General features: G+C 43.3%; 1 protein-coding gene across 5 annotated transcripts in view; it reads right to left on the bottom strand.

Annotated features, from left to right (window-relative positions):
* Positions 1 to 4,610: 4,610 nt before the first annotated feature.
* The window catches only part of LOC144132794 (uncharacterized), a 185,764-nt gene continuing 178,271 nt past the window's right edge, over positions 4,611 to 12,103 (bottom strand). For all 5 annotated transcript variants that reach the window (XM_077665453.1, XM_077665450.1, XM_077665448.1 and 2 more), the window contains 3 exons: positions 10,800 to 10,886; positions 8,749 to 9,080; positions 4,611 to 4,862 (listed from right to left, as the gene is read on the bottom strand). In XM_077665453.1, the coding sequence (XP_077521579.1) occupies positions 4,647 to 4,862; positions 8,749 to 9,080; positions 10,800 to 10,881 (630 nt within the window). In that variant the 5' untranslated portion in view covers positions 10,882 to 10,886 and the 3' untranslated portion in view covers positions 4,611 to 4,646. The remainder of the gene's footprint in view (positions 4,863 to 8,748; positions 9,081 to 10,799; positions 10,887 to 12,103) is intronic.

Genomic DNA, 12,103 nt, shown 5'->3' with positions numbered 1-12,103 from the left:
TCTTATGAATTATGATCATGTTTGCATTCTTCCACGCTTCTCGTATAGTCCAGGTCATAAGGAATTGCGTATACAAGGTGGCTAGTGTTTCTAGGAAAATCTCCCCTCCCTATTTCAACAGATCTGCTGTTACCTGATCCTCACCAGCCGCTTTTTCAGTTTGCATTGCTCCTAAGCCTCTCTTTATTTCCTCTTTCTTTACTGTCTCTATCATTAACGTTCTGATGACAATGGCTACTGTATTATTTTTGTGTAGAACTCTTCGGTTACTTTAACTGTCTTATCCATATTGCTAAGGACATTGCCCTCCTTGTCTCTTGACGCATACATCTGGTTTTTAGCCGTAGATAGTTTCCGCTTCACCGCACTTAGGCTACCTCCGTTGTTAAGAGCTCAATTCTCTTCGGTTACTTTAACTGTCTTATCCATATTGCTAAGGACATTGCCCTCCTTGTCTCTTGACGCATACATCTGGTTTTTAGCCGTAGTTAGTTTCCTCTTCACCGCACTTAGGCTACCTCCGTTATTTAGAGCTCGATTCTCTCTATATTAAACTGCTTATATCGGCTACCTTGCGCTTGTTTATTAAGTTCGATAGCTCTGCTCTTTCTATTCTATCTGTATAGGGTTAGAGGCCCACATGCTTTGAAGTTTCTTAATCAGATCTTTCGTCTCCTGAGATAGCTTGCCGGTATCGTCTCAAACCATCCAACCGCCTACTTCTACTGCGCACTCCAACTTCTCATTGTGACTCTCCTTTCTCTTTCATTTTTTATCCCCTCACTCCTTTCCCCCGTGTACGTTAGCAAACTGATTATTCTTCCGGTAAACGTCCCTGCCTTTCCGCCCCTTCCTCCTCCACCTCCTTCTCCTACACCGTAATAATAGCTCTCACATCACCATTCCTTGTATGAACATTAAGATCGTTTTCCTCAGTCGAAACTGAATATCTGTTCTACAGCGATATCCTGAATTCCTGTATTTTTCATCTTTCCGGTAGCTCGTTAATAGATTTTTTCGTCACTAGCTTCTTCCGTTCCCCCTTCAAATCCAAGCTAATTGGAGACCTTATCATTCTGTGGTCGCTACAACGCGCCCATTTGCATAGAAAGCGTGGTGTAGGTTAGAAATGTAACTTAGTTTTTCTGCAAATGATAGCAGACCCAACTGAAAAGGAAGGGCGACAACACGGAGAACTGTGCCGTCCCTGCGTTCTCGATGGGTATATGAGAAGAGTCATGGGTATCTATTTGACGCTCGGGGTGCGGTCGGTCAGGAAGTTTTCAAAGTAGTATTATGTGCGTTCTGCAGGATTGATGGTGAGTCATGTTATCGAATGTCCAAGTTAAACTGAAAGCGAGTATTGCCCTGCTGCCGCAGGTGGTGCAGCCAGGGGCCGTATTCCTTGACTATCCATTGTTCATTTGTCGATGTGGGCCTCTGCCATTGGACACCAGCGGCTTTCAAGCGTCTATGGGAAGCAACCTGACCACTGGGTAGTTGTCGACCGGGCCTCACCATTGGCTGCAATTAGACCCAATGGCAGCAGATGGTGAGGTCCGGTCGCCTTCTATTGACAGAGCGGTGCAATGCACCTCACCGTTGGCTCTCGTTGAGTGAACATTGCAGCCAATTGTGACGTCCGGTTGCTAACCGCCTAATGATCAGATCGCTCCTAACAAATGTTTAAAAACCTGGTAAATCAGTGACCAATGGCAGAGGACCGAATGGACAAGACAACAAAGAGAACATATGGAATACGGCCCAAGGACTTCATTACACATTTCAAACATGACGTCCTGTGGCGAGAGATGAGATCAAAATCACAGCATGGGCGTGCGAGAAGAGTGGACAATCATTCCTGGATGGCTTCAGTATGGTGAGATTGACATGCTCTGTGAGCCTGGAAGCGCATGAGGGTGGGGATAAAGGCCGCAGTGTGTTTAGCGATATGCGTTTTCCTGGTTCTAGAATGAAAGTTGCGCGTGCATATCCACACACCCGAGAGGCTGCCGGATGACCAGAATTAATTAATAAAGTCTGCTACGAATGGAACAAATGCTGGGTCCAGATTGCTTGGAGCTTTATTCGACAGGCCGTTTGGGCCTGACGCCGACTGGGCACGAATATGAGTGATCCCAGAGTGGAGGTCTAATAGTGTGTAGCCGGCATTCACATGGGGAATAGACGAGCGTGTATATCAAAGGAGCGGTTTGTGCGAATATCTGAGGTGAGATATTTTTGCTTTAGCTAAGCTAGTAGGCCTTCCTGTTGATAGAGTAGGCAGATAAGGTTGCGCCGGGCAGCGCTGTTTTGCACTTGCTAGAGTGCTAAAGACGGCGAAGAATAACGCATGCAGCTGTGTGTCAGCTAACCAATGTAAGCATAACTGGACGTGAAGCAAACGTATGATCGTGTACGACCGCCTTTACATGGGTTTCATGGAGGTTCCCACTCTTTACGCTTCCGAGGTTAACAGCACGCGTGAGTTCCGCAGGTGCATCGTATGTACCATGCACCTCAAAAGCTTGCTTTGGGACACTGCGCTCATGACGCCGCTAAAACACCGCTGCCATGATTCTCGGCGTTGGTTAAGCCACCCTAAAAAATGCAGGCGTCAGGACAACACGGAGACTATCTGTGGCGGACTAGTCGAACTGAGTACGTGCTCTCTTTTTTTATGAGTAAAAAATTATTCAACATCAGAAATTTTTTCATTCAGTATTATGAAAAAAATTTTTATTCAGAGAAAACAAGAAAATCCAGTTGCTCTGTATCGCTTGCAGCACTATGCGAAACTTACGGCCTGTACGGCTTTAGCGGCGCGGCGTCCGCGATTGTATCAACATGCCTCGCTTGCACCTTTAGTACATCTGGTACGGTCTAAAATCAGTGTGCTAAACAAAAACGATGTACCATCATGAATCACAGCCTGGAGCAGCGCATTTAAATACAGTGTCTTTTTGTTTGATGTTAAATGAATAAAGCTATGTATTTGCTGGAATTAGCATACATCCTAAATCAAATACCGCAAGAAAGTTTTCGTGCCGCGCACGTAAGCAAGCAAGTACTAACATTGAAGCAAGTGACAAACAAAATAGCTCAGAGTACTAGTGAAGCAATATCCAGCAACTTCTGCCAAGTAAATTGTTCTTGGGGTGTACTTATGCCCCTCAACCAACCTTAAGAAGTCACTGTAGGAGCCTGGCGGTGATATATGCTGTGGCAAAAATTGGTAACACACTCAGGGTGGTGCGCATTACATCGCTTGACGTTCGTAACAAAATGATTGTTCCTTTGGGTGTCGACCTATGGCTGGCGGACGCGGTTTGCCGGCTGGAGTGTGCAGTGAGTAAACAGGTTACCTTACATGCGCCACGACTTACAAAGCCGCATTGCGTTAAGCAAATTAAAGCTTGTAAGACAAAACAACCAACAAATGAGCCGCATCCACATTTGACGTATTTATCCAATTGTCTGAATCTATTCCTGTACCGCGCTTATTCACTCGGTCATGACCTAAACAAGGATAAAACACACTTATCGTAGCCCTGTTCAGTCTAGCACTTGCAAACACCGTGGTATACGCCGATGGTTTTGGGTCTTTTTTCAGTTGCCCACCTCGAGCCGCATTGGCTACCTTCGTCGTACCAAAAATTGCGACAATAGCCGCTAAGTGGCGCTAGTAGGAAGCGGGGAAGCTCCAGCGCAGGTTCCCTATGGAAGGTAAGAATTAGGACACAGATTTTACGACGTCCGGTGGGAAGTACGTCTAAATGTACGCGTGGTTGTGTCGAGTAGCCAGTGTGCTGTATCACAGCGATCTCTCTGTGTATCTGTATTCTAACGTGCTAATGTGAACTTTCTCACGTGTGTTCAGCGCGGTGAAGTTCTTATATGCAGCGAGCATAAGGGGCTCAGCGGTTCTTGGGGAGCTATGATGAGAGGAACGTCCGAGAAGTTTCGGATGCGAAATGGAAGGTTGGCTCCCGTTTTTCGGAAAACATGACAGTTCCACTGCAAAATTCTAAGTGGCCGAAAAAAAAAGATTAGTGGCTGCCTACAGAAGTCGTAGGTAACTATATAAAACCTATTCGCGACGCGGAGAGCGTCCAGTTAAATTTGACTCTAGTGAGCTAACAGACGACTCTGGAGGCGCCTTCGGTGGCCTCTACGACAGCGTACAATTCGCTCATAATCCGCCGGGCATATATGAATACGGAACAAGGTCGCGTGACCTACGTGGCCCACGTGCCACCTAGTTGGCCCCCATAGGTAGCTTATCTGGACTTATTTCACTCAAGCCGTCCACTGCACAGTGACGCCGGGTTCTTCGCTGAACAGCACTCTTAACGCCTTAAAACCACGTGAAATCTATAACACACAGCCAAACATTTTTTATTAAACAATTTTATTCGAAGAAACCAGACAATTCTTTAATAATCGCACAACATGAAAATTGGCATTTTTTAGGTAAATGAGCCGTTCACAAGTGCAATACCTCACGTTACGGTTTCTTGCTTGCCAGATTTCGCAGCCGATTTTTACCTTTGGTGTAGCGAGTTCTCAGACCACGATAACTGCAGGAGGAAGCAATTGAGGGGGGGGGGGGGGGAGGGTGTAGAAAAGACGCTTTCTTGCCAGAATTATATTTCCTTCAATATGGCTCCTAGTCTGGTGGTGAGAAGATCCTGCCAGAATGATCTGGGAACTTCTGGCAACACAAGCCTGCAGGCGGCGAAAACGCCCCCTATAAGATCTCCGGCGCCATACAGATACATGGACATTTTCTCTATTGAGACGAGTTTTGGTTCGCTGTGATGCACCAGCTTAGCTTCCTTGTTGCCGCTGGAATCGTCCACCTGCGTTTGAAAAATAAATAAACGGTTTCTCTATAGCAAGCGAACAAAGCATGACTTCACTACGTAATAGTTAGCTTCCCTAGGAAACCTGGATGCTTACACTGGCAGCATTTTTCTGTACAGTACACTTTTCTTCGAATATAACTGAGAGTTGGAATTATTCGCAAGAATTGTTTGCTTGCTGAGCAGCGCCCAAATAGTCGCGCAGACCGAAGCACGCTTTCGTACTGTACATGGTTTTTGAGCGATACTATTTTCTGTTATCATGACATAGAACCGAACTTTATTTTTCTGCATTCTTTTGTGAACGAATAACATTTCCAAATGCTATTACTGCACCTCGCAATTCCGCATGCTCACATCTCCAAATCGCAGCTTTTAAGTTGTCTACAGTTTTTTTTTTTTTCATTTCAACTGAGAAGCTTTTTCTGTTTTGACCTCAGGATTCTGATAATGGCATCAAATGCCACCACTCTGACACAGCTATAGACGAAAGCACCGATTGGCACCAGAAAAGCACCGTGTGCTTTATCTGTTCTTTCTCCTGTCATATCAATTTTGCTTCCCACCAAAAAAGACGCATTTTACGGCATTCACGCAGCCGCCTGATTGCCAGTACACGTGAAGTATTTGCTGTTCGTTAAAAAATGTTCGAAAGTCAAGCTCCTCGATAACGATGTGCTTGACAGCTATTTCGCAGACACACACGCTCACAGAGACCACTGCTGCTTCTCCGAAATACGGCTATGGTGATTACGGAGTGAAAAACAGGGCTTATTGTGAAGCTGGGGGCAAAGCAGGAAAAAGCATAAATCCGGAGAGAGCGGGAACTCGTGGGTAGCGTTGCCACCGCCGATGTAGCGCGGTCGAAGAAGGCCAACCGTCGAGAGAGCGCGTTTTACGACAAAGGAACAGGGTCGTACCATGGACTGCCGTCCGGGACAAGTTTCGCGCTACGAAGTCCGTGATACGGAGTCCGTGCAGCGCTGCGGTGCCGCGTGCCTCCGCATAACATTTGGGATCAATGAAAGCTCTTGCTTTATATTAAAGGAAGAATACGGTACTTAAGAATAATTTTTATTGTGCCGTAATTCTTAGCATAGGAGTTTTAAAAATCTGCTTTATTATGTAGAGTCCAAAAATGGACCTAGGCTTTGAATAGCTGAACAAAAATTGATGTTGTTAGTTTTCTTTTCGGCTGAAAATGGTCTCTTCGTGATGATAAATGCTTACTAAACTGTGTCACCCAATATAAATTTCGTGCAGTAATGGTTTTTTTGCGCTTCCCTCTGTTAATATACATTTGCAAATAAAATTGATGAATAGAAAGTATAAAATGGCTTGGCCGGTAAATTGTGAGAACGGCTAAATAAATTTACTTCATATGGCAGATGCTAGCAAATATAGCGTCCCCACCACACAGCTTTGCTCCTCCAGAATAAATTTAGACCAAGATCAAGTCAAAAGCCCGAGAAAAACCATAGAAAAAGCACGTAAGGCAAAAACTGTATTTGTAAAATCACTAATAGATTGTGAAATAGATTTGTAAAATCACTAATAGATAATCACTTGAAATTTATGTGTGCTTATTAAGTCGCGGTTAATCGAGTCACGAGAAAATCGCTGTAACGTTGGCTGCCCTGCTATGATGTTGTCATGGAAGCTGTCAAACGAGAGGGCACGGAACGGCTTTTAACGGTTTCAAAATGGCGTCGGCTGCACAGCGGTTTCCGAATTTTTATTGCAAGAAGTGGAACGTCATTTCGAAGCCCGCGCTTTATTTTGCGTCTTTTAGACTCTTAAAATATTAGTTATTTTTGTGTTTCGGATTTTTTTCGGCGTGGAGACTTTGTGGAGGTAGTCTGAAGTACATTTAGGTTGAAAAATTTGTTTTGCTAAGGACTGAACTTTTTGATATAATTTGTTTTGCTAAGGACTGAACTTTTTGATATATTTCCGATCTCACCACCCGCATGTTCACATAAATACGCTGTACCCTAGTTAAGCCGAAAAATTATTAACACTAAATTTCATCCTGAAAATTTAGAAAAAAAATTGTTACAGACTCTTCTCTAAGCAGCTATCCCTCCATTAGTTACGTTAAGTTACCTTCATTTTTATTTCTGCGCACTGTGTTGTGCTTCCTGATTTGACTTCAAACAATTTTTCTTACCTGTTAGTTTCGGAGAGATAGATAGCGTCGGGGAGAAACTTTGCCAACTTCTTCCAGAGAAATAAGCCGCTAGCATATTGTAAAGAACTGAAAGTACCTTCATAGTGACCGCCATTATTTATTACGCTGGTGTGTATTCTTCTGTCTTTTCTACTCTGTATCCATTATTAGCTTTCTCCACACAATGCTTAACATCTATCATAAACTGTTCTCCTCCTCAAAGAGCTGAAATTTACTTTTCCTTTCTTCAACTATTCGCAGCGTAAATATGTATTTGCGATTTATAGACCCGCCGTTGAGCGCTGTAGTTACTCCCCCAATTCTTTTAGACATGGCGAAATCATGCCTATACCGGTAATTAATAAGGAGTTTTTAACAGCTATATGTATTTGTTTTTAATATAGGACAGCATACAACAACACTGAGAATACGTCAGCTTGCCTAACAATATTTGTGATTGATATCTCGCCCGACGCCTGTGAATAACGAAATTCTCTCTGCACTTCCCGTGTATAATTTCTAACAGAATAAAATGTACAGACAACAACACACTTGATTAGTTCGCCGAAATGGCGCGCTCTCTCCTGCATTTATGAGATTCGCCGCTATCGGCAGCCTCGCGATAGTTTTTAAAGTTAGTATAGATAAACCGTTGTCCTTTGCGAACATGCATACCTCATGAGCCGTTATAAGAACAGTAGCTAGTTGTAAATAGCTTCAAGTGCGCCGTTCGGGAGCTCTAGACAAGTATGTGGATATCGGTGCGTCCTCTAGGTACATGTAATTTTAAATTTCCTTCTATATCAATTCAAAGGTTTTCTATCAATAATATGTGCCTAACAAAGGTCTTTCATGGAGGTTAGTTATATGCAACCAGTGACAACCCTGTAACGTTAAGTCTCATGACATACGAAAATAACTTTACAAGTATGCGTCCAGCCAGACACAAATACATAGAAACTTGATGCTCTCAATGTTACAATTAATGAACACATTATTCCAAGCAGTTGCGTGTGCTTTCGAAAGTTGAAAACATAGAGGCATGGTTATTCGTCTCCAAGTTATCCCCTTCATTCATTTGTGTTCTTTTTCTGGTACGCCACGCTTCATAATAATATCTAGCGGTACATTACTTGGTCGTTTTTTTTATAGTCGCTTCATCATTTTGCGTCCCTCTAAGAAAAAGATAGTTGCGCGACCTTTGGTGCATAACCATTTTTTTATTCTAAACTACTGAAACACGAGGGCCAATAACTATTGGCGTACGTTCAAATACAACCACACAGCGTATGGAGGGTTAAATATGCACTTCTCACCACGAGAAATTATCATAAAGGGACGCATGCGCAGTCATGTGGTTCATAAATATGAGCAATTGCATAGGGACCTAAAGCCTCGAATCATGCGGCTGTACTTCCGTTTCTAAATAATTTTACCCAATGCTGCTATTAGCTGCCCCTAAGATTGCATCGGGTAGTAATAGCCTCTATGCTCTTCATCTTTTTCTTCCACTGGTCTCGCGTCTGATTTCCAGAAGCTCGCTTCCCGCTTGCTCGTTTTTAAACTCATTCTCTAGCTTGCCTTTTCTCTAAAAAAACGTAGAGTGAAACAGTCACAGAGCGGTGAACAAAATAAATGGACTAAGAAAGTGCTCATACTGGTCCTTACGCAAATTAGGCAACTGAAACAAAGTTACTGAGTTCCCTACTTTACCTTGAAAGTAACCGTAACTCGGCCTGAGGCTCGCGATCCAAGTTCTCCTTTCTTGCCACCACAGTACTCCCAAGGCATGGCGGCCGCCAGCTCCTCATCTCTGCTAGCCAAGTCCACTTGCACGAGCCTCAAGCCGTCCCGGCAGTACGGCAGCACGGGGCCGTAGGTCTTCAGTTTATCAAGGCCAGTGTAGGCCATGCGACCGACGGTGAGGCCGGGTATTACTTTGTCGACCTTTAAATTTGGATTCAAGTATTCGCTTGGCAACTTCTTCACAACGGCGTCGACCATGTTATCGAGGTCCATGTCGGAAAAATCGCAGGAATCTGCGACTGAGAAACAGCGTAAATAAGCTAAACGCACTGTAAAAAAAACACTTCATAAACAGGTTGAGCTCAATAACGAAGCCATTATATTTTTGGTTATAGTGACGCAAAGAAAACCCTTCTAAGCATCCGTCGAAGCAATTAAGGTTACGGTTTATTGGCCTTGATACTCACTTTGTGGGGCAGGGTTCCTCACGACGATTTTACGCCTGATGACCACGTTTATTTTCTTGCATTCCTAGGGCCACGCTCCACTTCAAGGCGTGCCTTGTCTTTCACATTTGTCACTATTAAATACGTTGCGTGAAATTAAGTTTTCTCTCAAAATATGGCAACGGACAATGCCGCACAAAAATTCAGAGCCTAAGTTAGCGCTTTGCAAAAAGAAATCTCAGGACGTCCTGACATGTAGCGCATGAGTAGGATTGCACAGAACATTGAACCAGCCTTGAGCCGCATCATTTTTCCTCTTCAGCTCTTTAGCAAGATTCAGCAGAAAAATTTACATATTAGAATAATTTTTTTTGTATATTTAGCAGTTAAACAATGTGAGGGTAGTTGTAAAACAATATATGTAATGCTCAAAAATCTCACATATATACAACAACAATAAACAAATTATTGCTTAAAGGGGCGTTCTGCGTTTAGATTGTAAAACACGGCGCAAGGCAATAAGGGACAGGGAGAAGAAAAGAACAGCCGTGACTAATACCTGATGTCGATTACAAACTTTTATGAGCATACCAAGTGCCTTTTTAGCACGTGGAACAAAATATAACGACAGTGCATCCTTAATCTACTGATGTGGATTACAAATCGTTTCTCGTCATGAGCATATCAAGTGCCTTTTTAGCATGTGGAACAAAATATAACGACCGTGCATCCTTATTGTACAGATGTCGATTACAAAGCTTTTCTCGTCATAAGCATACCAAGTGCCTTTTTAGCATGTAATACAAAATATAACGACAGTGCATCCTTAATCTACAAAGATGTGGGTTACAAAACTTTTCTCGTCATGAGCATACCAAGTGCCTTTTTAGCATGTGGAACAAAATATAACGACAGTGCATCCTTAATCTACAAAAAAATTTATGATTGCCGGAATGCTATCGGAGCAATACGACACGCGTGTTCTATTATTAGCATAATAAACAAAAAAGCATGTGTTAAATAAACCCCTCAAAATGCCTGAAAGTAAGCGTTCCTCCCAAGCTATACACCTCATGCTGTACGTACGCGCAGAATATTTACTGGTCCACGATATTTTGAACCACATCACCTGGTTTCCCTGCTGTTTTTCTCTTTTTGATTTTGGATTTCTCTTGCATCCTACGCTAGTGAAAGCCTGTTTAAAAGAGCCTAATATAAAGGAAAGCCAATGAAAAGCTTATAATTTTAATTCAAGGTCTTCATTTTTCTTGAAAGGAACACTGGAAGGATATTATATTCGCAATATACATTATCAACTCAAAAAGTACAATGGGATTCTCAACATACAAGACAACATGATGAGCAAGCAAGGAACTATAACCGTACAACAGCTTTATTTAATTCTGATGCCGCTTGCAGAGCACTCTCGATTTTACCATCTCTGGGGGAGCGCATGGAAGTCCCGTTCGCCGTTTTTCTCCCCACATTTACCGCCCATCATCGGCAGTGCTCTCGAACGATCTACCCTGACGTTTCTGCATTCATCTGTTTTGTCTCTTCAGAAAGTTGTACCTTTCGACGCATTGGATTCAGGGGCCGCGAAGACCGCGCTGATGCCCAGCAGGAGGAAGGCTGTGGTGGATGCCATATTCATTGATGCTGAAAACATTCAAAACAAAGGGCCCAAAATAAACCGAAGAGAAATATTGAATAATACCTACTTTGTGCGTTGTCAATACGGACTTTGTCATTTTCCTACAATACCGCTTCCTGTTACGTTCCGATACGGTGCTTAATGTTGTTATAACATATCTGGGGTGAGTGATCTTCGCACACGTTGCTTTACCGGTGTATTTATTCATCGACTAACATTGCAGCTGACAATATTTTGGATCTTTAAAGGAGAGAATCTGTTGAGCCCTTGCACAGAAAGAAAAGATCGAATTGAACAAATGTTAACAGAAAGTGTTGTGAAATGGGAGGTGATTTCGAGAAAGCAAAATAACTAACTGAATTCTGTGTCTCATTCACTGGTAGTTAGGTTTATGAAAACGTTCCTCTTTTAGAAAATTGGTGCTTTCTAGAACAGGCTCTAACATACCCCTACTTTAGAATCTGCCGCATTTCGCCTGTCGGAGTGAATGCTGTAGCATTTTATCCAGCTGTTAGCACAGATTTGCGAATGCTATTAGAGCAGCGCGTTCGTGGGCAGTGTTCCAAATCGCATACTACGTGTGTTGGACCCGCCACATGTCTTCGGGCTATCACCACCCGGATACGTGTGGAGTCAGAGAGGAACTTCGAGCGTTTAGGGCATTTCATGGTCACGCTTCCCTTCTGTCTACGGCAAAGATTGCTCGAAGCGAGAGGCGATGTGCATACAAGATGTCGTCATGCATCTCTCCCCCATCCCCCTCTAGCCCACACCTTATCTGAAGACGACGATAGCAACGGGAGCACGTGCAGTGGGTGGTCACGTGATCATGACATAGAGGCACGCAGTTTAATCGTGGTGCGTACGATCATAGCTGGGCTGGAAAAGGCTTCGTTGGAGAAACAATTTCCTGCCTAACACGACTTACTAGGAGCTGAAGGCATTACAGCTCGCATGGTGTAAGAAAACAGTATTGCAGCATAGCGGTTTTCTCAATTATTTGCTCTTTATTATTTACGAACACGTTGCAGGCAGGTCATCTTAAGTCAGGTCATCTCGATTGAGCTCGACGCATCTTAAGTCAGGAGAATTTCGCACTGCACAGATAATAAAAGCTGTTTCAGACGATATTACCATTTTGTATAGAGTAAACGGCACTGCTCCGAAAATGGGGCATAGAAAAAAAAATTAGATGTAAATGTGGCACTTTTTTCTAGTACGC

Source organism: Amblyomma americanum, chromosome 5, assembly GCF_052857255.1.
Source record: "Amblyomma americanum isolate KBUSLIRL-KWMA chromosome 5, ASM5285725v1, whole genome shotgun sequence".
In the NCBI taxonomy this organism is placed as follows: Eukaryota; Metazoa; Arthropoda; class Arachnida; order Ixodida; family Ixodidae; genus Amblyomma; species Amblyomma americanum.
This window is presented reverse-complemented; position numbering and strand designations above follow the sequence as displayed.